This window comes from Mercenaria mercenaria, chromosome 8, assembly GCF_021730395.1.
Source record: "Mercenaria mercenaria strain notata chromosome 8, MADL_Memer_1, whole genome shotgun sequence".
In the NCBI taxonomy this organism is placed as follows: domain Eukaryota; kingdom Metazoa; phylum Mollusca; class Bivalvia; order Venerida; family Veneridae; genus Mercenaria; species Mercenaria mercenaria.
In genome coordinates, this window is record NC_069368.1 from 35,339,077 (window position 1) to 35,364,831 (window position 25,755).

At 37.3% G+C, this 25,755-nt stretch overlaps 2 protein-coding genes across 4 annotated transcripts in view; one reads left to right on the plus strand and one right to left on the minus strand.

Annotated features, from left to right (window-relative positions):
• LOC123566588 (uncharacterized) overlaps positions 1 to 25,755 on the plus strand; it is a 68,053-nt gene that overhangs the window by 26,365 nt on the left and 15,933 nt on the right. For all 3 annotated transcript variants that reach the window (XM_045360839.2, XM_045360842.2, XM_045360841.2), the window contains 5 exons: positions 1,858 to 1,968; positions 2,244 to 2,318; positions 3,548 to 3,671; positions 5,489 to 5,578; positions 18,146 to 18,226. In XM_045360839.2, the coding sequence (XP_045216774.2) occupies positions 1,858 to 1,968; positions 2,244 to 2,318; positions 3,548 to 3,671; positions 5,489 to 5,578; positions 18,146 to 18,226 (481 nt within the window). The remainder of the gene's footprint in view (positions 1 to 1,857; positions 1,969 to 2,243; positions 2,319 to 3,547; positions 3,672 to 5,488; positions 5,579 to 18,145; positions 18,227 to 25,755) is intronic.
• Positions 12,638 to 18,103, minus strand: LOC123547335 (uncharacterized). The gene is made up of 2 exons (XM_053549718.1): positions 17,551 to 18,103; positions 12,638 to 13,954 (listed from the first exon to the last, which is right to left on the minus strand). The coding sequence occupies exons 1-2, from the start codon at positions 17,810 to 17,812 to the stop codon at positions 13,398 to 13,400; spliced, it is 819 nt and encodes a 272-aa protein (XP_053405693.1). The 5' UTR covers positions 17,813 to 18,103; the 3' UTR covers positions 12,638 to 13,397.

A 25,755-nucleotide genomic window follows, 5' to 3' on the forward strand; every position in this document is an offset into this window, starting at 1 on the left:
TGCAATTGATCTTAATCAAACTTGCACACAACTTGTGTTGGCATAACATCTTGGTTCCTTTCTAAAACTGGCCAGATCCTACCACGGGTTCCAGAGATATGGCCCCATAAAGGGCCAAAATTTGCTATTTTAGTTTGTTAACATGATAGAGACCATATTTTGCAATCAGTTTTATTTAAACTTTCACACAATTAGTATGGCATAATATCTTGCATCATTTATAGTTTGATTTGATACAGATTTGCAAAATATTTTTAAGAACAATAGCTCTTGGATTTGATGAAGATTCTGTCAGATCCAGTTGTAGGTTATGGAGTTACTGTCCCTTACTGACCCCTGAAAGAGCCAATTTTCTTACCTTGTAAACACAATAAAAGTGACATTTTACATTCAGTTTTAACCATACATTGTACTTACATACAACTTAAATCACAATAAGATCTTGGTTCCTTTCCAAAATCAGCTAGATTCCATCATGGGTTCTAGAGTTACAGCATCTGAAATGGCAAAAAATTCTATTTTGGCCCTTTCAGCCATATAGAGGTTACATTTATGCTTTGATTTGATACAAACTTACACAGCATATTTATCTTGATGATCTATAGGCCAAGTTAGAAACGGTCATTTGGGGTCAAAAACTAGGTCTCCAGGTCAGATCAAAGGAAAAGCTTGTTAACATCATAGAGACCACATTTGTGACCCTATCTTCATGAAACTTGGTCAGAATATTTATTTTGACAATTCCTATGCTAGTTTCAAAACTGGGTCATATGGAGTAAAAAACTAGGTCACCCAATTAAATCAAAGGAAAAGCATGTTAACACTCTTGATGCCACATTGATGACCCTATCTTCAGGAAACTTGGTCAGAATGTTTATTTTGATGATTCTCAGGCCAAGCTAAAAACTGGGTCATGTGGGGTCAAAAATTAGGTCACCACTCAGAACTAAGGAAAAGCTTGTTAACACGTAGAGGCCACATTTAACGCCCTGTCTTCATGAAACTTTGTCAGAATGTTTACCTTGATGATTCCAAGACCATGTTTAGTGGGTGAGCGATATAGGGTTATTCTGACCCTCTTGTTACTTTAATATAACTATTACATACAGTGAAATCATTTGATTTGTGGGGTTTTGGTCAAAATGGCAATTTCATGGGGATATGAATTCGTGGATATCATTTTTTTAACATAAAATGAATGGGAATTTTACTTGTGTGCTTGGATTAAATTTCGTGGATTGGTTAAACCTTGAAATCTACAAAAATTAGTCCGCATGAATATTTATGGTATCACTGTACATAGAGTCTGCATATCTTGTTTGTGCCTAATCTCCTGAACCCATGCACACAATTTTTTTAAACTTCAGTAGTTAAACCCAACTTATGCATGGTGCACGTTAGGCTCTTTCAGGAAAAAATTCTGCACAGTTAAGGGTCTTTTTTTTTTTTTGTTAATATCCTATATTACATACAGTCTGCATAATTATGCAATCTTCTGTGTGTCTAATCTCAGAACCCTTGTACACAATTTAGTGAAACTTCAAACAAGTGATGAGTACCAACCCTAGTTGTGCATATTATATTAGTAAATATTTTGCAGAGTTATGAGACTTTGTTTCTTATTGTTTGTTTCATTTTGTTTTTCAGCCATAAACTACCCTCCTGATGAGGCTAAACATGTATCCACTTTTGTTTGGCCTAATTGTATATCTGTGAAGGCTAGTTTCATTCAATAAGAATTTGCATGTAAATGTAATTTCAGAAAATCTTTGATGTTTTTATTTTGTCCTAGGAAGCTACAAAAAAAGTGAAAATTTTGAATTATAATACATTAGAAAAACATTTTTGTTTTTGCAGAGAGCCTAACATTCCACCAAGAAGCAATTTCAAGCTTACAGTAAAATTGATAGCAACCAATGGACCATTAGATTATCCATCTATGAGCTTTACAACTAGATTTGAATATGCGTAAGATTTTTTTTTTTTTTAAATGCTTACCTGAGTCAGATCTGAGAACATATATTTGCTAGAATATTTCCAAACTTTTATAATGAAAAAAGTTCTATTATTAAATCAAATTGCCATGATTTAGTTGATACAACGTAATGATTAGTTAGATTGTATGCACATTCTTCCTTACTCAGTATTTGTCTGTATACTGGACAGAAGTGTATAATTTTTCATAGGCTTGTGTAATACTGTGTGATATGGCAGCATTATTGACTGTGTATTTTAATTTTTAGAAAGAAGAAGAAAGATAAAGGAAATGATCTGATCAAAAAGAAAGACTACCTTGCAGCATTAAACTCGTATACAAAGTAAGATTTATATGCTCTTTATCAAGTTTCTGTCATTTTAGCTCAGCTGAGCTAGAAGTGCTAGGGGTGAGCTGTTGTGATTGCTCACCATCTGTCATCTATCCATGCACACTCTTCTTTAGATGATGTCTCCACTGAAACTATTGGACAGAATTCCACCAAACTTGGTCAGTAGCATCCTAGCATGGTCCGCAATGTTTTTCATCTACTTCAACTTAGCCCCTTAACTGCCTGCTTTTACATACTAACGTAAATACTGTTGAGAAAATGCAAGTAGGAAAAAAAAAAGCAAAGCGTCTTTTACAAATTTATATTAGCTTAGCGGAAGTAGTATTTATGATAGCACTGAGATTGCAGAGAAGTAGATGTGTCTGTCAAGCACAGGTTTTTAATAAAATGGACTGTTAATTGGTAACCCTATCCATTAATGATTTGTTTGTTTTGAGTTTTGTATGTTTTTTCAACAGTATTTCAGTTATGTAATGGCGGGCAGTTAACCTGACCAGTTTTTTTTGATTCTGTATTAGTACTAACCTGTTCTTTCCAATTAATTGCCAACTTCTTCACATGTATCAGAGGTGGAGGACGAATGATTTCAGACACACTGTCTTTTATCAAATTGTTACAGAGAACAAACGGCTGGCCTGGGAGTTGAACTCATGACCACATGATCCACAGAGCTGCACCCTCTCTACTGAGCTTTAAATCAGTTATGCCATTGATGATTTTTATTTGTAAGTTTTTATGCCCCAGAATTGCACTGTCTCTGTCCGTCCATTGAAATTCTTGTTATGGCTGTAACTCGGCCATTCGTAAAGAGATTTTTAAGTAACTTGGCATAAATGTTTACCATAATGAGACAACCTGTCATGCAAGATTCAGACCCCTAGCTCCAAGGTCAAGGTCACACTTAGAGGTCAAAGGTTAGCAGGGTCTGTTTTGTGTCCAGGCTATAACTCTGCCATCCCTGAAAGGATTTTGAAATTACTTGGCATAAATGTTCCCCATAATGAGATGTGTCATGCACAAAATCCAGACCCCTAGCTCTGAGGTCAAGGTTACACTTAGAGGTTAAAGGTTAAGATGGTCTATCCTAAACTATTCTGGCATATTTTGCACAGACAATAGTAGCATTCTTGGGCATGCTTCGGGGGCATTTGTCACTAATAGTGTCAGCTCTTGTTAAGAATTTAATTACATATTATAGCAATGTATTTTAATAATTTCAGAGCCAGTAAGATTGTAGACTCGGGTTTAGGTTGTGTGTATGATGATGAAACAGCAGAGAGTTTGCAAGAACTTCTAGAATTCCGTGCCGTAGTTTTGTGCAATGCAAGTTTTGCCAACTTCAAGGTTTGTAGAAGTTCCATTATAGCACAATTAATGCTATTCACCCAATGTTGGGGGTGAAAGTTTGCAATGTGTTCATTTCACCAAGTTGGGCAAAGAATGTATGTGTGACAATGAAAAAATAGGAAGTTAGTAATAATGAGTGTTAGATATTGGCAAAAAGCAGATGGGGCCACTTGACCCCTTTTACAGGCCACTAGAGCTACACATAGAAAATTTCTATTAATATCTTCTTCTCATAAGCTGCTTGGTAGATCTTTATCAAACCAAACACAGAACTTTAAAACTTGATAGCATGATTGGGGCTTGTTAATAGATGACGGGTATTTGGGGTGGGGGAGGGGGGGCTTAGTAAGCCAGAATCTCAAGGTTACAGGGGCTGAACCTTGAAAACGCTTTCCACTCAATGACTGAAGAACCATTAGACTTGAAACTTGATAGTATAATTTGGCTTGTGAAATAGATGACCGCTTTTGTTAGCTCACCTGAGCAATGCTCAGGTGAATTTTTCTGATCGCTTGATGTCCGGCGTCTCTCTGTCGTCTGTCTGTCCGTCAACATTTAGCTTGTGTATGCGATAGAGGCTGTATTTTTCAACTGATCTTCATGAATATTGGTCAGAATGATAACCTTGATGAAATCTAGGCCGAGTTCAAAAATGGGTCATCTCGGGTCAAAAACTAGGTCACTAGGTCAAATCAAAGAAATACCTTGTGTATGCGATAGAGGCTGTATTTTTCAATTAATCTTCATGAATATTGGTCAGAATGATAACCTTGATGAAATCTAGGCCGAGTTCGAAAATGGGTCATCTCGGGTCAAAAACTAGGTCACTAGGTCAAATCAAAGAAAAACCTTGTGTATGCGATAGAGGCTGTATTTTTCAATTATTCTTCATGAATATTGGTCAGAATGATAACCTTGATGAAATCTAGGCTGGGTTTGAAAATGGGTCATCTCGGGTCAAAAACTAGGTCAATAGGTCAAATCAAAGAAAAATCTTGTGTATGCAATAGAGGCTGTATTTTTCAATTGATCTTCATGAATATTGGTCAGAATGATTGCCTTGATGAAATCTAGGCCGAGTTCGAAAATGGGTCATCTAGGATCAAAAACTAGGTCATATTTAAGAAAATGCCTGTTTTATCGCAAGAGACCAATTTTTTGGTCCAATCTTAATGAAAATTGGTCAGAATATTTGTTTCCATGAAGTCACTAGGTCAAACATGTTTTACACTGTTATGGTGTTTTTCTTAGGTGAGCGACCTAGGGCCATCTTGGCCGTCTTGTTTTTGGGGTCAGTAAGTCAAAAAACCTGAACATTGAAAACTGTTTCTGCACAGTTACTAGATGACCACATGAACAAGCACCTTCAAACTTGTTAACATGATTGGGCGTATGAAATAAGTCACCATATCAGTAAGTCAAAGGTCAAAGTCACAGGGACTTGAAAGTGAAAACTGTTTCTGCTCAGTAACTTGAGAACCGCTTGACGGAGAACCTTCAAATGGGCTTATACAGAACCATAGATGACCACGATTGTTTTGGAGTCAGTAATAAATGATAAATGGTGCTATGTCATTACTTCCTGTTTTCAAATGATTGTGCAGAACCACCTTAATTTGTGTGAAATGGTCACCATAGTTTATACTAAAAATATAGTGAACAACTTCCTTGTTAAGAATTGCTGGATTTAATTTTATATCTCAGTGTCTCATTGTCTTTGCTCCTGTGCCCTATTGACTTCCTGCCTGTTACTACTATGCTTTTGGGGAGACATGTGCTTTTCTACAAAAGCATTTTCTAATTTGCTTTTTCAGCTTGAAGCATATGATGCTGCTATCAAGATGGCTAAAGAGGCATGTACACTACGACCAGTTTACAGCAAGGGTTACTGGAGAATGGCTCAGGTTTGTTACCCTTATTCCGGGCTTTTTACCTCTCCATTGTAATCAGGCTTAAACTGTGGGGTGTCATTTATACATCAGGTATAGGTGTCAACTTGTTTTATAACCCTAGTATGTGGAAAATGTTAAGATAAAGCCAAACATTTGTTAAAGGCTACCAGTTCATTTAATATTCCTCTCATAAAGCCTGACAATGCTAAGATGAACATATTATATGTTGAATGCAAACTTTGTAAAAGAACCTGGGTTAAGAATTTTAAGCTTGACTTCAAAGTATATCAAGAGCTATCCTACTCATCTCGGTGCCCACGTCCGCATCCACACCTTGGTTAAGGTTTTGATGCACTTTCGCTTTATCTATGTTATTACTTGATAGATAAAAAGTTTACTTCAGACTTGAAAAAGCTATTTCCCATCATCACCCACGTAAGGGCCATAGCTCTAGCACCAATATTTCCTGAATTATCATGCCTTTTTACTTTGAATTTTAGTTTAAAGGTTTGGTGCACTTTGAAATTCACTGTCTCTCAGTCATTACAAAATGAATTCGATTCAGACTTAGAATACTTGTTCCACATCATCACCCACATCATATGGCACAAAGTCCCTAACTCTGGCTCCAATTTGTCATGAATTATGCTCCCCTCATTTTTACTTAGAATTTTAGGTTAATTTTGATGCATTTTTACTCTATCTCTGTTTAATATTATAGAAGGGATTTGAGTCTAACTTAAAATATTTGTTCTACATTATCACCCACATCATATATCACAAGGTCTATAGCTCTGGCACAGTATTTTATGAATAATCCCACCACACTTTCTTAGAATTTTAGGTGGAAGCTTGAACGCCTTTTCACAATATCTCTGTTATTACAGAAAGGACTTGATTCAATTTAAAATCAATTAACTGCATCATCACTCACATTATATGACACAAGGGCTATAACTCTCATGCCAGCACATGAATTATCCCTCTTTTTACTTAAAAGTGCATAAACTATATCTTTGTCACTGCTTAATGGATTTGATTTGAACTTAAATTGTTGTTCCATATCATCATCTTTATCATTTGACACAAGGTCTGTAACTCTGGCACAAAATTTCATGAATTTTGTCCCCATTTGATTTAGAATTACAGTTTAATTTTGATGCTTTTTATTCCCCCACATTTATGTGTTGTGGGGACATGTAGTGTTGCTGCTGTCTACATCTGTGCGTACGTCCCAAAATCTTTGTGTCCTACTCCTCCGACATTATGGGTCTGATTTGCTTCAAACTTTTTCAAATGAACAAGCTTACTGTGCAGATGTTCATAAAGGAAGTTTTTTTTCTGTGACTATTTTTACCAGAGTTATAGCTGTTCGATAGTTCTGCTATGTCAGTCAGGGGTGTAACTGATTAAGTTATGTAACCTATTTCAGTTACTTTTTCAAGCATTTTATAACCTGTATTAGTTATAAAATATAGTTAACTCAGGTGAGTTATTCAAATAAAAGTCTTTTTGCTGTTCTCACAAAGAGAACTTTAAAGTGAAATTAGAAGCAGACAGTGGTTAATCAAATTCTCTTTAAGTCTGATCATGACCTGATAAGCATAATGGGATGTTAAAGTTTCATAGCTTTAAAACTTTTGCGTAAAACTTTATCAACCTTGCGGAAAAAAAATTACTGCATAGCTGGAAAGATAAAGTTCAAGGGTTCAGGAAATAATTGCATTAGTCTCATTCAAAATGAGGAATTGGCACAGGATGGCTTTGTTATATTTTATGATAACTGAAACAAGTTATGAAAGTATAAGCAATAACTCATATGGGTTATAAACTGGGATAACTTACAGAAAAATCTTGTGTGTCCAACTCCTCCCACACTATTAGCCTGATTTGCAAGATGTGCAGATGACCATAAACAGGGGTGTGGAATTCCTATGTCCGACTTGTCCGACTCGGGGACTTTTTGACGGCGGACAAGTGCGTTTTTGCATTCTGTTTGTCCACGGACAAGCACAAACTTTCTTGTTTGAAATGAAAATAGAAACGCTGAACATTGCTTCAAATTTATGGAGTTTATAAATGAATTTGACGTAAGAAACGGATGTTTCACCCACCGAGGGCCTCTTGATTTCTGCAGTTTTGGGAAAACAATACTGTGTCTAAATTTAACATCTCTTTTTAGCTCATCTGATTTTTTGAAAAAAAAATGATGAGTTATTGTCATCACTTGAGCGGTTGTTGGCGTCGGCGTTGCCTGGTTAAGTTTTATGTTTAGGTCAGCTTTTCTCCTAAACTATCAAAGCTATTGCTTTGAAACTTGGAATACTTGTTCACCATCATAAGCTGACACTGTATAGCAAGAAACATAACTCCATCTTGCTTTTTGCAAGATTTATGGCCCCTTTTGTACTTAGAAAATATCAGATTTCTTGGTTAAGTTTTATGTTTAGGTCAACTTTTCTCCTAAACTATCAAAGCTATTGCTTTGAAACTTGGAATACTTGTTCACCATCATAAGCAGACCCTGTACATCAAGAAACATAACTCCATCTTGCTTTTTGCAAGATTTATTGCCCCTTTTGGACTTAGAAAATCAGTTTTCTTGGTTAAGTTTTATGTTTAGGTCAGCTTTTATCCTAAACTGTCAAAGCTATTGCTTTAAAACTTGCAACACTTGTTCACCATCATAAGTTGACCCTGTACAGCAAGAAACATAACTCCATCCTGCTTTTTGCAAGATTTATGGCCCCTTTTGGACTTAGAAAATATCAGATTTCTTGGTTAAGTTTTATGTTTAGGTCAACTTTTTCTCTTAAACTATCAAAGCTATTGCTTTGAAACTTGCAACACTTGTTGACCATCATAAGCTGACCCTGTACAGCAAGCAACATAACTCCATCCTGCTTTTTGCAATAATTATTGCCCCTTTTGGACTTAGAAAATCATTTTTTTGGTTGAGTATTATGTTTAAGTCAACTTTTCTCATAAACTATCAAAGCTATTGCTTTAAAACTTGCAACAGTTTTTCACCATCATAAGTGGACACTGAACATCAAGAAACATAACTCTATCCTGCTTTTGCAAGAATGATGGCCCTTTTTAGACTTAGAAAATCGTGGGTAGGACAATATTTCTATTACACAAAAAAAATCAGATGAGCGTCAGCACCCGCAAGGCGGTGCTCTTGTTCTGTATTCTGATTGGTTCCCTGTCGCTGGCTTGTGTGATTTTGCACAAGGTAACTCGGCAAATAGAACCGGAAAGGTAAACAATTATCACAAAGTTTTGGACAAATTCGTTGTTACAACTTTGTCTGCCAACAAAAATGGAAGTCAACAGTCAAAGCAAAAAGACCTCACTCGTACGAGTCAGGAAGTTTCATGTTTTCTAACAGTCAGAAATTTTTATGTTTTCTCACATGGCTACGCATGGCATGATGGGCAGTCTTTTAGACATTTCTGTTAAATGTTCGACTGCCTTGCGGACGAACACAAGCAAAAGTGTCTGAAGCTTATTTTTTGAAACAGCTACAGCATTACACTTTATTATGTTTGCTTTTGTTACTACCTAGATTATTGTCCAAAATAAAGAATTATTTGCATGCTTAAATGTTGAAAATCCGGGCAAGTAAGTAAATTTTGACTGCAGACAAGTAGATTCATAAGTCTCATTTGTCCGTGGACAAGTGAAAAATGTTGGGATTTCCACACCCCTGATAAAGGAAGATTTTTTTCTGTGACCATTTTTAGCTCGACTATTCAAAGAATAGTCTAGCTATTCTACTCACCCTGGCGTCGGCGTCGGCGTCACACCTTGGTTAAGTTTTTGCATGCAAGTACATACAGCCATCAATTAAAGGCATATAGCTTTGAAACTTATTTAATCTTTTTCTAGGTCAATTACCAACCTCTCTGGGTCAAGTCCCATAACTCTGACATGTATTTTGAGCAAATTATGCCCCCTTTTGGACTTAGAAAATTTTGGTTAAAGTTTTACATGCAAGTTACTATCTCCAAAACTAATGCAGATATTGATTTGAAACTTCACATGTGTCTTCGGGGTTATAAAACTAGTTGATAGCAGCAAGTCCCATAACTCTGACCTTCATTTTGGCCAAATTATGCCCCCTTTTGGACTTAGAAAATTCTGGTTAAAGTTTTGCGTGCAAGTACATACAGCTATTTCTAAAAGGCATATAGATTTGAAACTTATTTTTTCTTTTTCTAGATCAATTACCAACCTCACTGGGTCAAGTCCCATAACTCTGACATGTATTTTGGGAAAATTATGCCCCCTTTTAGACTTAGAAAATTTTGGTTAAAGTTTTACATGCAAGTTACTATCTCCAAAACTAATGCAGATATTGATTTGAAACTTCACATGTGTCTTTGTGGTTATAAAACTAGTTGATAGCAGCAAGTCCAATAACTCTGACCTTCATTTTGGCCAAATTATGCCCCCTTTTGGACTTAGCAAATTCTGGTTAAAGTTTTGCGTGCAAGTACATACAGCTATTACTAAAAGGCATATAGATTTGAAACTTATTTTTTTCTTTTTCTAGATCAATTACTAACCTCACTGGATCAAGTCCCATAACTCTTACATGTATTTTGAGCAAATTATTCCCCTTTTTGGACTTAGAAAATTTTGGTTAAAGTTTTGCGTGCAAGTACATATAGCAATTACTAAAAGGCATATAGATTTGAAACTTTTTCTTTCTTTTTCTAGATCAATTACCAACCTCATTGGGTCAAGTCCCATAACTCTGGCATGTATTTTGGGCAAATTATGCCCCCTTTTGGACTTTGAAAATTCTGGTTAAAGTTTTACATGCGAGTTTCTATCTCCAAAACTAATGCAGATATTGAATTAAAACTTCATATGTGCCTTCGGGGTTATAAAACTAGTTGATAGCAGCAAGTCTTATAACTGATATGCATTTTGGTCAAATTATGCCCCCTTCTGAACTTAAAACTCTTTTAATATTTAACCTTTTTGGGTAATATTTTCCTGCTTCTGGGACAATATTTCGAATAGTCGAGCTTGGCTGTCTTACGGACAGCTCTTGTTACTGCAGTTATGGCCCTTTGATATTTTTCCTATATAGAATATACAGAAAAATCTTGTGTGTCCAACTCTTCCCACACTATTAGCCTGGTTTGCTTCAAACTTTCACATATGAACAAGCTTGATGTGAGATGACCATAAAGGAAGGAACTTTTGCTGTGACTATTTTACCACAGTTATGGCCCTTTGATATTTTTTTTGCTATATAGAATATAGAGAAAAATCTTGTCTGTCCCAACTCCTCAAACACTATTGAAAGGATATGCTTGAAAGTTTAACAGATGCAGGACATTCATGTGAAGATGACCATAAACAGTGGACATTTTTCTGTGGCTATTTTTTCTAGAATTATGACCCTTTCTTGATTTCACATAATAGGCCATAGTGAAGAAATTTGACATGTTCAACTCCTCATACACGTTTTGAAGGAATGGATTCAAAGTTGCTCAGATGCCAACCTTACCTAAATACAATTTGCTTCAAACTTTTAGCTGAACAGCTTTCATGTGCAGATGGTCTGTACTAAAAACTTTGCTATTTAGAGGAAGGCCAGTATGTGGGGGCATCAATGTCAAATGGATACAACTCTAGTTTGTCATGTCCCTATCGTTACCAACTGGATTTGATTCAAACTTTTTTGTTCCACATCATCATACACATATAAGGACCATAACTCTGGCATGAATATTTTATGAATTATGACCCCTTTTTGCTTAGAATTTCAGGTTAAAGTTGCTCCATTGAAGTTATTACTTAGTGGATTTGATTCAAACTTAGAATGATGTGCTACATGGTGCATTAAGCTTGCAGAAATATTCCATAAATTAAGTCCTTTTTTATACTTAGTTAATGTATTGATACACGTTCGCTCTATTTCTGTTATTTCTTTAAATACATTTAACTCAAACTATTGTCCAGTATTGTAATCCACATTGGAGCTATCAAACGCTCCAGCGATAGCTGTAGCTTCACTATCCAGCATCAAAATAGTTGAGCCCACAGACTCCGGTGACAGCTCTTGTAAGGTATACCAGATAGGTTATTCTTTGGGCCTAAATTAGCACATTGTCTGGCATTGTGAAACTTACGGGCAATTTTCAAATGCATAGACAACTGTATCTAATAATAACAGGTGTTTCAAAGTCATTATGGCTTAAGCACGGTAACTGTTGATATTGAAGATAGCTCTGTTTTATACTTTTAACAAAGTAAATACCATATAAGTTGATTTCTGGGTACTAACATTTATAGATTTCATGGTTTGGTCAGTTCATGACATTAAATCTAGGGATGTAACGATACGCTAATCTCACGAAACAATACATACCGGAATACAGATGCATCGATACGGTACATATCACGATACAAAATGAGTATCATAAGTAAGCATTTATGCGACAAATGAAAAAGATATTAGTGTTCGTACACTTGGAAAGTACTTGAAATTTTGCTTTAAAGTAAAAGAAACTGTTATAAATGATATATTTGTTTTAGTTTATCTTTAACACTGATTGTATGAAAGTTTTCATTCAATGTTTCTACTTTTCACTGTATCGTTTCTGTATCATGAAACAGGCCTATGATACAAAATACGTATTGCCAGACTAATGTTTTGTGATACAGTGAATTTTGGTATATTGTTACACCCTTAATCAAATCCTAATGAACAAGAAATTTGCAGTTCTTTTATCTTCATATGCTGAAATCAGTTCAACAGTCAGTTTATAATTCAACAATTTTCAAACAAACAGTCCTTTTTGGCAAAGCCATGGAATTTTATTCCTATAAAAATTAAATTATTTGATATTACTCGAAATAAAAAACAATACATACAGCCTTCTCTAAATTTATTAAACATGTCACCAATCTGTACCGACAATATATTCAAATAGATATAGGTACGTGATAATAAAACCTTGAAATATTGCTTACGAATTACATGTATATTCATATCATTTCAAATTAATAAGTTTGGTTGTGTCGGCCGCTCAAATTTGATAGCTAGCTCATCGACCGGAAGGGACCAAGCGTGCCAAACATTACAAGTGAAATTGCCAAAAGGATCCCGGTCGCCGAGTCACCTTTGAAAATATTACTAATGGCATCAATTGCTATGCGTCACATTACCAAAGGAGTCCCACTGATCGTGCAATCATAGACCCCAGCTTCCAAGTTGACCGTACCGTGAATCGGTACCAACCTTGAAAGCAAAGGACCCATAATCACACTACCAGCTCGATACGAGGTATGCCGGTAGAACCTGTAATGCGTTACTGGCAGCAAACACGTCGACTAGGCCTTACCAAAACTACATGGGCCAGACCTAGTGACCCGAAGCAACATTCAGGTCAACGACAGACTACAAACAAACCCGAAGCAACATTCGAGTTTACCACTACTTAGTGACCCGAAGCAACATTCGGGTCGACAACAATAAGTAAACAAGTAACCGGAAGCAACAGTCCAGTTGACAACCATTGAAATAACCTGGTGACTCAGAGTAACAATAACAGCTTACATAAAGTAGTGACCTGCGAAATAAGATAGAAAAATCCGAATACGGACGGCCATGTCTCCTCTTGAACGCAAAATAGAATGCCATCGAGGAGAGAAGTCACGCCCATATTCCGAAGTAAGCGAAATTTGAAATTGTAAATAACGATAACTTGTTAAATTTACTTCATAGAAACTGCAACGCCTGGTCACCTTCCGGCCAATAAGAATTTTACCGCCACAATAAATTTCAATTTATCCCCCAAAATTATTATTGAGACGCACAGAGATTTTTTATTATGGCAGATTTCAAATAGTACAGATAAAACTCCAACCCCACCTCATTTAAATGGACCCCGTCAGATCTGAAAAAATTAGTAGCCGTATCAATATCTGGGCTCACTATATCACTCCTGCCAGACCGACTTGTAATAATCCGGCCCGATCTATTTATTCGTTTGCGTTTGACGTCAATAGCTTTGAGATTACAGGCCCCCCTCCAGACCCTCCTTGGTAAAATATCTACCCAAATGATAATTGTCTCGGGGAAGGCATCGCGTAGATATTTCACTTCTGTCTCTATTAACTCCCTTAGCTCGATAGAAGATAAACTTGTCAAATCGTTACCACCTAAATGTAAGATGATAGCCCTTGGTGGCGATGACAGTAATACTTGAGTCTGTACTGAATGGCGAAATGATGTCCATCGAAGTCCGCTTATTCCCCACCAAGCTATAGTTATATCGGGTAACGAAAGGTTGGGTTTACCGGTGTCTGCTGCTCGTTTACCAGCCCAGAACGGAATTGAATCTCCCAGGACCCACACATCTACAAATAGTTATTAGATGGAATTGAAAAGAATACCTTAAATGTGGAAAATTCGCTTTAAACGGAATAACTACCTGGAAGAACTGACTTCAATGTACTTTTAAAAAATGTTGTCCGCTGATACAGTTAAGAGTGGGAAAACACCTCTTTACTGTAGAATTACGTTCGGATGTATACTTTATAGCAATTAGATTTCCATCTACCAAGTTTCATAATTACACTCGCTGAATAACCCTTAGTTGCCAAGTCTGTAGCCCGACCGATTCTAAAGCTATGCGATTTAAATGTACCAGTAATTTGATTTTTACTCAGACATTTATACAGAATGGCTGAAAATTGAGTTCTGGTAACCGGGGTGCCTTCTTGATGACAAAATAATATTCCTTCATTTTTTGGTCTTACGGCCAAGAAATCTATTAATGCTTGCACTGCACAGATAGGCCCAGATTCTCTGGGTAGTTTTAACACAGTCGGTTTTCCCCTTTAGTTTGTTTTACTATGCCGAAGTTGAATTGTAAGATATTGGTTATCAATCACGAACAAATCTGATCGTTTAATGGGCCCATCAAATTGTCCCCTAAAGGAGACAACTAATTCGCTAACCCTGAACAATCCAAAGTATGCTAAAGTAAAGAGCGAAGTAAACAGTTTTGTTTCATACGCATTGAAGCATATTTCTCTTAGAACTCTGCAAATAGATGTCAAAATAGGCAGAGTTAGTGGGGCTCTGTTATCATGTGTGATACGGTTCCTATGGCAACCCTCTAGTAATTTATTAACAATGAAAACCTGGGTTATATCATAATATCCAGAAAGTTTGTGAAAATAATTTAGCCCAGCTATATACGTCGTGATTGTCTTGGGTGACAACCCTTTTTCGAAACAATAAGCCATAAATAAAGTGATTTGTTGTTCTGGTATAGGCCAACTGTCTGAAAGATTGTATAACCGCCTAAAATTTTCAAATGCCCGAAAGGCAGTATTATATGTTAGCCTCGAATTCATTGAAATCCCTGACAGAAGCAGCTGTCTAGCTCTAGATCGAAGATGTCCCATAGAAAAGTTGGTATCGAATGGGGGCTGACGTCTGCGTCTGGAGCTAATTCTCTGAACTTGTTCAACTGAAAGCGAGATAAAGCGTCGCAGATTTCATTGCTACAGCCCGGGACATGAGAGGCTTTGATTAAAATATTCAAGTTAAAACATCTCAACGTTAATATCCTGACAATGCACATAACCCGTTCTGATTTAGAGGATAATTTGTTAAGAATGTGAACCACAGCCATATTATCGCTGTTAAATCTTATTTTTTTATTCATCAGATCCTTTCCCCAAATGAATATAGCTACCAAAATCGGGAACAATTCCAGTACTGTTATATCTGACGTGATGCCGCACGTGTGCCACGTGTCCGGCCACTTCGCCGAACACCAATGGCCTTTGAAGTATATACCAAAGCCTAATCCCTTGCCACCCGCACTATCAGTGTATAACTCTGTATCGGTGTTCGTGATCCAATAACGGTCATGAAAAACAGAGATACCGTTAAATTTTTTTAGAAAAACTAACCACATTGCCAAATCTAGCCGTATCTCTTTTTTAATTCGAATGCGATGAAAAGGCTTCGTGAGACCACAAACTGAGTTTATTAGTCGGCGTATAAAAGGCCTACCCACTACTATGGCTCTGCAACAAAAGTTTAATGACCCAATGAGAGACTGCATTTTCTTTAATGTTGTTTTATTTCGTGAAAGAATTTCTTCGATTTTTTGTATAACCTCCTGCATTTTTGCTATAGGAATTTTTACCGTCATATGGTTTGAATCTAGTTCTAGGCCTAAAAAGATCAAAACCTCTGTAGGGCCTTCAGTTTTGTCGAGCGCTAAAGGCACACCAAGTTCAGACATTGTACTTTTAAAAATTTCTAAAGCACGAGTACATGATTCAACAGATTTGTCTCCCCCTAGAAAGTCATCCAAATAGTGTATCAAGCTATCTGACTGTAGTTTTAATTTAACGCAAAATTCAAGAAACCTAGCAAACCTTTCAAAAGTTATGCAGCTTATTGATGCCCCAAACGGGAGCGCTTTGTCAAAATAAAAATGACCATCATAGCAAAATCCCAGTAATTCAAAATCATCGGGGTGAATCGGTATTAAACGATATGCACTTTTAATGTCCGACTTGAAAAGTTTACAATTTCGTCCTAGATCTTGAACTAACTTAACTGCCTTGTCGAAGCTAGTGTATTGGACAGAGCATAAATCTGGGTCAATAAAGTCATTAATTGAGCCGCCAGGGGGATGTGACAAATGATGAATCATTCGGAATTCTCCCGGTGTTTTTTTGGGAACTAAGCCTATCGGTGAAACAATTAAATTAGGAAATGGGCGATGAACAAATGGACCAGCTATTCTTCCTGCTTCTAACTCTTTATTAATTTGAGATTTTATTATTTCCGGACTGAGTGTAACAGAACGCAAATTATTTGAATCTCGTGGTAAGCGAGGACCTGTGTACTGAATGGAAAATCCTTTCGTAAAACCGTCTAGTAAAAACTTAGATTCACTGGTTTCGTACAAGAGTGCATATTGTTTCAAGGCTTCCACTTTTACTGGTGATTTTGCCAAATTAGAAATATCAAAATTGGTGAGCTGTTGAACTGATGGGCTGTTTGTTGAGTTAAGGCTTACAGTTTTACTGTTTTCTTGGTTGACCTCGTTTAGATCCTCTGAACGGTCGGCGAAAGCCCCTGCCACGAAAATTAAACTGAGGGCTTGTCATTTGACCTTGACCTGAAGAACCGGACTGGGAACAGGTGACCTCAGGATGTGGTGCAAAACATTTTGCGCATATATGAGGATATTTACAGTTTGACCAGAAACAACTACCTCTGTTAAAATCATGGCACGTGTACCTGAGAGGATTTATAAATGACTGATTCGCAGACTGATTATCCTTGACCTGTATACACCGCCACCAAAGTTCGTTATTTGTTTGTGACCATGGGGACGGACATATAGCCTGGCGAAGGCGAAATTGTTCATCATAAATTCTCCACCCGTTGCCCCCTTGGCGCATTGCACAGTCCCGTATGTTAAACATATAGTGAAGTAACTCGTGAACTTTATCACTATGTGTCTGAAGGTAAATGGAAGCATAAATTATAAATGCATTGGTCCATTTTTCTATAGATGTAATTTTATCTTTGCACTCTTTTTGAGATGACTCAATGTGGCCATCCGCCGAGAGTTTGAAAACACTACCCTTACAAAATTCAGACAGTTCGATAGCCCCTTTTAAGAGTAAGGCCAGATTAACGTATTCTCCACGACAGATTTGTTGTTTTAACGATGATGGTACATGTGCAGTCAAATCATCATTTGATAAACGAACGGATGGAAAGTTATGATTAAAGGAGGCATTCTGACACGTTTCATTGATCTGACGGGGTGGCAGAGGTACATTTTTGTTGTGTCCATTGTCAGATCCTATATTAGAAGTACTATTTGACCTTGAACTAGTCTCATTACCGTTACAAGACATAAGACCTGAACTACGAAAAACCTGTTCAAAATCAATAAAATTAGACCCACCGGCATTTTCCTGTAACAGTATATTGCCTCCGTCATCTATATCTGATGGCTCTGCCGGACCACGTGGCGGTGTCCTTTCAGCGTGCTCAAGGTCATCGGCTCTTCGTTTCTGCCCGCGGGTGTTTGGGTGGTTATTGCCTCGTTCTGCCTCATTCTGCTGGCCGCCTGCTTCATTCTGCTGGCCGTCGGCATTTCTGTTTGCCCTGGCTGGCCTTCCTGCCCTAGCCCTGCCGCCTCGCTGTCTAACACGCCCACGCGGCATTAGAATCCGAGTAGATTAACTAGTATATATATATATACGTAGCAGAAGAAAAGTTGTAAGTTCGATGTTCTTTACAGGTAGACTACGACGTAAGTGAGAAAGGCTGCACGTGTTTTTTGCTTTTATAAGCCGTTATTAAGATTGTCCTCGGCTCAGTAATTATGTGTAATTCGTATCAGTCAGAAAGACGGGAACCAGTTATAAGAAAAGACCGAGAGATAACCGTGTGACCATGGCAACGAGCATAACAAGTATTTCTTGAATAAATAAATCAAATTATTTTTAATTGAAAATAATTTATCTTATTTTACATGTACACTTTCACATTTTCAGGCCCAAGAGAAGTTAGGAAGTTTAGATGAGGCAATGAGAAACTACAAACTTGCTTTGAAGCATGACAAATCAAATGGCAAGGTAAGAATTGTTACTATTTCTAGTTTAGGTTTCCTTCTGTGAGCTGAGCTTCACATATGATTAGGTGATTTACATATATCACATAGGTTTCTGCCAGTGGAATGAATTAATGTAAAGCATGGAGATGTACTCAATACTGACCAAGTTTTAAAATCATATTTGGAATAGTTTGGTTTGCAGTTGCTGGTGTGTAATGCACATTTGGCAGCCTCTGTTAAAATTAAGTTACCGTAAAATGTTTATAATAATATGTGTTAACTGCTAGCAGTTTTAGGAGTATTTAACCTAAAAGTAGCACCCTGTAAAAGCTGGTAGAATTTTCTCTTACTTTCCTTGTTAGGAGAGATTTTACTCAGAAAGAACCCTTTTTAATCCCCCGCCACGAGTGATGGAGGGTTATAGGAATGGTCTCCTTACATCCACTGTATCTCCTAAACCCCTTGAAGGATTTTCATTAAACACATTGTTCATGTTAGACTTATATAGGGAAAAATTTGGAAAATCTTCCTGTACAAAACCACAGGGCCTAGGGCTTTGATATTTTGTATGTAGCATCATCTAATGGTCCTCTACCAAGATTGTTCAGATTTTTCCCCTAGGGTCAAATATGGGTCACATGGTTTATATAGACTTATATAGGTATAACTTTGAAAATCTCCTTGCACCAAATCACATGGCCTAGGGCGTTGATATTTGTGTCTCCCTCCTCACTGGGGGAGACATATTGTTTTTGCCTTATCCATCCATCCGTCCGTCAGTTACATTCCATCAAAGGTCAAGGTCACAGGGGCCTGAACATGGAAACCATTTCCAATCAATAACATGAGAACCACTTGACCCAGAATGTTGAAACTTCATAGGATGATTGGACACACTGAGTAGATGACCCCTATTGATTTTGGGGTCACTATTAAAGGTCAAGGTCACTGGGGCCTAAACATGGAAAACCATTGCTGATCAATAACTTGAGAACCACTTGACTCAGAATGTTGAAACTTCATAGGATGATTGGACATGCAGAGTCACAATCATTTGACCTAGAACTTTCAAACTTCATAGTGAGATGGGACTTACAGAGTAGATGACCCCTATTGTTTTTAGGGTCACTCCATCAAAGGTCAAGGTCATAGGGGTCATCCATCCGACACACTTTATTTTCAGTCAATAACTGGAGAACCATTTGACATAGAACCTTCAAACTTCATGGGGTGATAGGGCTTACAGAGTAGATGACCCAGAATATTTTTAGGGTTACTTGATGAAAGGTCAAGGTCACAGGGGCCTGAACATGGAAAACCGTTTCTGATCAGTAACTTGAGAACCACTTGACCAAGAATGTTGAAACTTCATAGGATGCTTGACATGCAGAGTAGATGACCACTAATTATTTTTGGGGTCACTTGATCATAGGTTAGTGTCACAGGGGCCAGAACATGGAAAACTGTTTCCAATCCATTACTTGAGAACCAATAGGCCCAGAATGTTGAAACTTTGTGGGACAAGTAGATGATCCCTATTGCAGCCAACCATCAGTGTCTCCTGTCCCCTATTGACTTCTTGCCTATTACTACTATGCATAGGGGAAGACATGGGCTTTTCTAAAAAAGCATCTTCTAGTTGGTATGTAGCATTGTGTAGTAGTCCTTTACCAAGATTGTTCAAATTGTCCCCCTGGCGTTAAAACTGGCCCCGCCCCAGGGGCACATGGTTTAAGCAAGCAACTAAATTCAGGTGAGTGATATAGGGCCATCATGGTGCTCTTGTTATTTTTTTCAACAGGATATGCTTGGCCCCTTTTAGGAGCTATCCAAGCTAAATATTGAAAATCCTTTATACAACTTCTACTTATGAACTGCTGGATTGATCACCACTAATCTTAGTCTGTAGCTACATTATATGGTTCTTTCTCAATCAATTACAAATTATTCCATGTACACACTTTTAGGGGCTGCTAGAGCTAAATAAAGGAAATCATATGAACAGCTTCTCATGAACTACATCATGCATGTCCAACAAAGTGGTCAGAAGTATAGGCCTTCCTAAAATATTTTCAATTGGTACTGCCTGACTGAACTGCCAGAGCACGAAATACAAAAGCATTGATTTAGTTAGAATCATTCTTGCATGAACTACTTCAAAGTTGGTTTGAATAGGCCTCAGTAAAAATATGATATCCTAAAATTTTATCTTGTGAATTTCTTTCATGATACCATTCTTAGTGCTGTATATTTCTGGCAGTATTACTGAAAGAATGATGTAAACTCTTGACTTTGCCAGAAAGTGAACTCAGACTGACTCACAGCTGAGTTATAGGTCAAACTTAGAATGGAGTTGATTCGAGTTTAGTCTTGAAATGTGAATAAACTGTAGCTCTGGCATACATATTGAATACAGTAGTTCTTGATAACACTATTTCTCCTCTAATGGGCGAATACATCTCAGACGAAATAGGTTAAGCAAAACTTATTTTTAAGTTATTTGAGTCGAGTCATGGGGGAAATGTAGTGTGAATAAACTGTAGCTCTGGCATACATATTGAACACAGTAGTTCTTGATAACACTCTTACTTCTCTAACTGGTATGATTCACTTATACAAAACGGCCACCTTTTACATGAGATGTTTGCTTCACAAGGGGACGGCTGTTTACAACATGGCTCTTGGCTAAAATTTTGTTATATATGTACAGATTTTCTTCTGGAAGTTCAACCTGTATTTTACTAACGAATACAAAACCCTGTATATATCTCCCATCGAATACAGAATAATATTCAATGTTGGACTGCTTGCTTTTGTTTTGACTTAAAATACGAGGTCAGAAATAACATAATGATGGCCCCTTGGCGTTCCATGCATCAAAAAGTCCAACGAGTTTTCAGCCTTATTTGACAATGTTTAAGATTATAGTCCATTTTGGCTGGTATATGAAGGGTGTTCAAAAAATACCCAGAAAAGTGTTCTAATATCTTTATTTCTGGTGCTATTTTGCCAAAACTTGAAAAAAATGATTGATAAGAACATATTATATGAGCCGTGCCATGAGAAAACCAACATAGTGGGTGTGCAACCAGCATGGATCCAGACCAGCCTGCGCATCCGCGCAGTCTGGTCAGGATCCATGCTGTTCGCTTTTAAAGCCTACTGCAATTAGAGAAACCATTAGCGAACAGCATGGATCCTGGCCAGACTGCGCGGATGCGCAGGCTGGTCTGGATCCATGCTGGTCGCAAACCCACTATGTTGATTTTCTCATGGCACGGCTCAAATGTATTTCAGAACGTGCACATTATTTAATTAGCATCTCTTTGTCAACGTCACTATCTCTAAAGTGGATGAACATCATTATGATGCTGCCAATATCACAAACAATTAATCGATAAAACTCAGGATTACAAGCGGTTTTATGTTTCTTGCCGTAGAATACATTTGATTTTCCCACATCTACCCACAAACAAATACTGTTCATATGATATTACTATGGAATTGTTGAAATGGGACATTGGACTGTGATGCACCAATACTTATCAAGGAGGTCTTTAATTTTCAAAACTTGACGGAGCAATATTGTCTTTTTACATCTGGACTGAAAGTCATCAGCAATATTCTCCTGACCACTTTTAAATCTCCTGTACCACTAATACTGGTAAAATGTTGGTTTCTTCAGGGCATTAACTCTTAAATCTTGTGCAGCATAGCATTTGTCTTTTTCCTTCACGTTTTTTGTGCCCCCCCCCCCCATGAGTGGTGGGGGCATACAGATTTTCTCTTGTCCGTCTGTCCTTCCGTCCGTCCGTCCTTCCGAGAATGTTGTGTCGCGCCTAGCTCCAAAAGTATTTGACGTAGAGTCACAAAACTTTACAGGAATATTGATCAGCATGTGTAGTTCTGCACCTGGAGTTTCGCGTCAGGATTCATTCAGTCATGTAGGAGTTTTGGCCCCTGACTTTGTAAAAATTGGTCATTTTAGTTTTGTGTCGCGCCTAGCTCCAAAAATATTTGACATAGAGTCACAAAACTTTATGGGAATGTTGGTCAGCATGTGTAGTTGTGCACCTGGGGTTTCACGTCTGGATTCATTCAATATTGTAGGAGTTATGGCCCGAGACTTAGTAAAAAATTGGTCATTTTAATGTTGTGTCGTGCATACCTCCAAAAGTATTTGACTTAGAGTCACCAAAGTTCTCAGGAATGTTGGTCAGCATGTGCAGTTGTGCACCTGGGGTTTCACGTCCGGATTCATTCAGTATTGTAGGAGTTATGGCCCCTGACCTAGGAAAAAATTGTCATTTTAATGTTTTGTCGCGCGTAGCTCCGAAAATATTTTACTACAGTCATTATTTCACTACACAAGACCAGACCTCTTGTCCAGACTTACTCAAAAAAAAAATTTGTTAAACATGTATGTTAAATTGTACTTGACCTAGAATCATAAAACATTAGAGGATTGTTTTATAGCCTATGAAGTGTTCCCTTTAGGATTTTACTCAGCTAGGCCAAAGTAATATGGCCAACTAAGTGAAAAATACACCTAAGGTTCTTAAAAGTTTGTGTTGCAAACATCCTAAAAATTGTTTAACCTGAGTCATTAAACCATGTTACAGTGGCAAGAGTGGGGGGGCACCTGTCCTGTGTCCTATGGACACACATCTAGTTTTAATTCAAAACACAAGATGTTAGCACAGGTCTCTGTTCAACACTGATTTTCAAGCGATGACCAACAAAATATGTCACATTTATAATTTAACATTATTAGCGTAATGCATGTTTACATTTCATGTTGACCTGCACCTGAGTTAAGAAAAGGTAGCTTGAAATATAGGTAAATGGCAAGTATTATGTTTAAGTGAATGCATAATAGAAAAAAGACATCAAATTGGGTCGCATGATGTCACATAACGCCATGGGGACTAGCACTTACTTATTAATTGTCCACAGAAAATATGATTTTGACTTATCAATGAAGTGTACTCTAATCATACACCCAAAGGGACGTATTATGTTATGATGCCGGTGTCCGTCCATCCGTCCGTCCGTTAGCAAATTCATGTCCGCTCTGTAACTCATGAACCCCTTGAAGGATTTCAAAGACACTTGGCACAAATGTTCACCACATCGAGACAACGTGCAGAGCTTTCTTTAAGGTCAAGGTCACATTTAGGGGTCAAAGGTCATATGACTTTGTTTCATGTGTATATTGCTCTGCATTGCGATGCTCTTGTTTTTATTTGGCAGATCCCTTTTTTGTTCACTAACAATAATTTTTTTATTGAATAACTTCCCTTTTATATTACTATAAAGAGCTTATTTTGTAATTTTTAGCTCACCTGAGCCAAAGGCTCATGGTGAGCTTTTGTGACTGCTCAATGTCCGTCGTCAGTCGTCCGATGCCGTCCGTCAACATTTTCTAAAAAAACCTTCTTCTTGAAAACCACTAGGCAGAATTACACCAAACTTCACAGGAATGATCCTTGGGTGGCCCTCTTTCAATTTTTTTCAAAGAATTGAATTCCATGCAGAACTCTGGTTGCCATGGCAACCGAAAGGAAAAACTTTAAAAATCTTTTTCTCAAAAACCAGAAGCCCTAAAGCTTAGATATTTGGTGTGAAGCATTGCCTAATGAACTTCTACCAAGTTTGTTCAAATCATGACCCCGGGGTCAAAATTGACCCTGCCCCAGGGGTCACTTGATTTTACATAGGAAAATCTTCAAAAATTTTCTAAAAATAAATCAGAAGGCCTAGAGCTTAGATATTTCACATATAGCATTGCCTAGTGGACCTCTACAAAATTTGTTCAAATCATGACCCATGGGGTCAAAATTGACCCCGCCCCAGGGGTCACTTGATTTTACATAGGAAAATCTTCAAAAAATTTCTGAAAATAAACCAGAAGGCCTAGATCTTAGATATTTGACTTGTAGTATTGCCTAGTAGACTTCTACAAAAAAATTTCAAATCATGACCCCCAGGGGTCAAATTGACACCGCCCCATGGGGTTACTTGACTGTACATAGAAAAATCTTCAAAATTTTCTTAAAATAAACCAGAAGGCCTAGAGCTTAGATATTTCACATGAAGCATTGCCTAGAGGACCTCTACAAAATTTGTTCAAATCTTGACCCCCCCCCCCCCCCCCCCCCCCCCCCGGGTCAAATTGTCCCAGCCCCAGGGGTTACTTGATTGTACATAGGGAAATCTTCATAAATTTGCTCAAAATAAACCAAAAGGCCTAGATCTTAGATATTTGATATGTAACATTGCATAGTAGACTTCTACAAACTTTGTTCAAATCATGACCCCCAGGTTAAAATTAGCCCTGCCCCAGGGGTTACTTGATTGTACATCAGAAAATCTTCCAAAAAATTTCTAAAAATCATCAGTTTGACATTTGAAACATGTAGCTCATATTACTCAGGTGAGCGATCCAGGGACATCATGACCCTCTTGTTTTATCATTGGTCGTAAGGAAAAACTGAGACCACTTTTCTGTGCTACAACATGGATGGTACCTCCAATTTTTAGGTGTATTTTGACACGTCTGTACCTGGTTAGGATTTTTATTTGTGGACTTAGAATTTTTTTTTCTGTCAACTTAGAATTTTTTAAAAAAAATTCTTCCCTTTGTTCTTCCTGTTCTTTGGGCTTCAACAGTCAAGTTCTTTAAATTTTGCTCCCATCCTCCTCTGATATAACCCTTCGGGCATATATTGCCCCGCTTGGCGGAGCTCTTGTTTACATTATGTAACAGTTTCATTGATTTTTGATGATATATTAAGAAATGACAGTGCTTTTCCTGATATTTATTGAACACCCCTAGTTGCACTAGAAATAGGGATTTGAATATAGTCAAATGGTCATTATAACAGTCCCATGATATGCAACAATGCATTTGGCTCTTGTTGAATTAACCAGATGGGACCACACTCAGTGCAAGCACCTTGTGGGATTCAAATGTGTTAAGATACACTCAAGCCCATTACAACATTGCAAATGCAGATAAAGGTACTGTTATTGCAGATAAAGATTCTGTTATTGCCGATAAAGTACTGTTATTGCAGATAAAGGTACTGTCATTGCAGATAAAGGTTCTGTTATTGCAGATAAAGGTACTGTCATTGCAGATAAAGGTTCTGTTATTGCAGATAAAGGTACTGTCATTGCAGATAAAAGTACTGTTATTGCAGATAAAGGTTCTGTCATTGCAGATAAAGGTACTGTCATTGCAGATAAAGGTACTGTCATTGCAGATAAAGATTCTGTTATTGCAGATAAAGGTTCTGTTATTGCAGATAAAGGTACTGTTATTGCAGATAAAGGTTCTGTTATTGCAGATAAAGGTTCTGTTATTGCAGATAAAGTACTGTTATTGCAGATAAAGTACTGTTATTGCAGATAAAGGTTCTGTTATTGCAGATAAAGTACTGTTATTGCAGATAAAGTACTGTAATTGCAGATAAAGGTTCTGTTATTGCAGATAAAGGTTCTGTTATTGCAGATAAAGTACTGTTATTGCAGATAAAGTACTGTAAT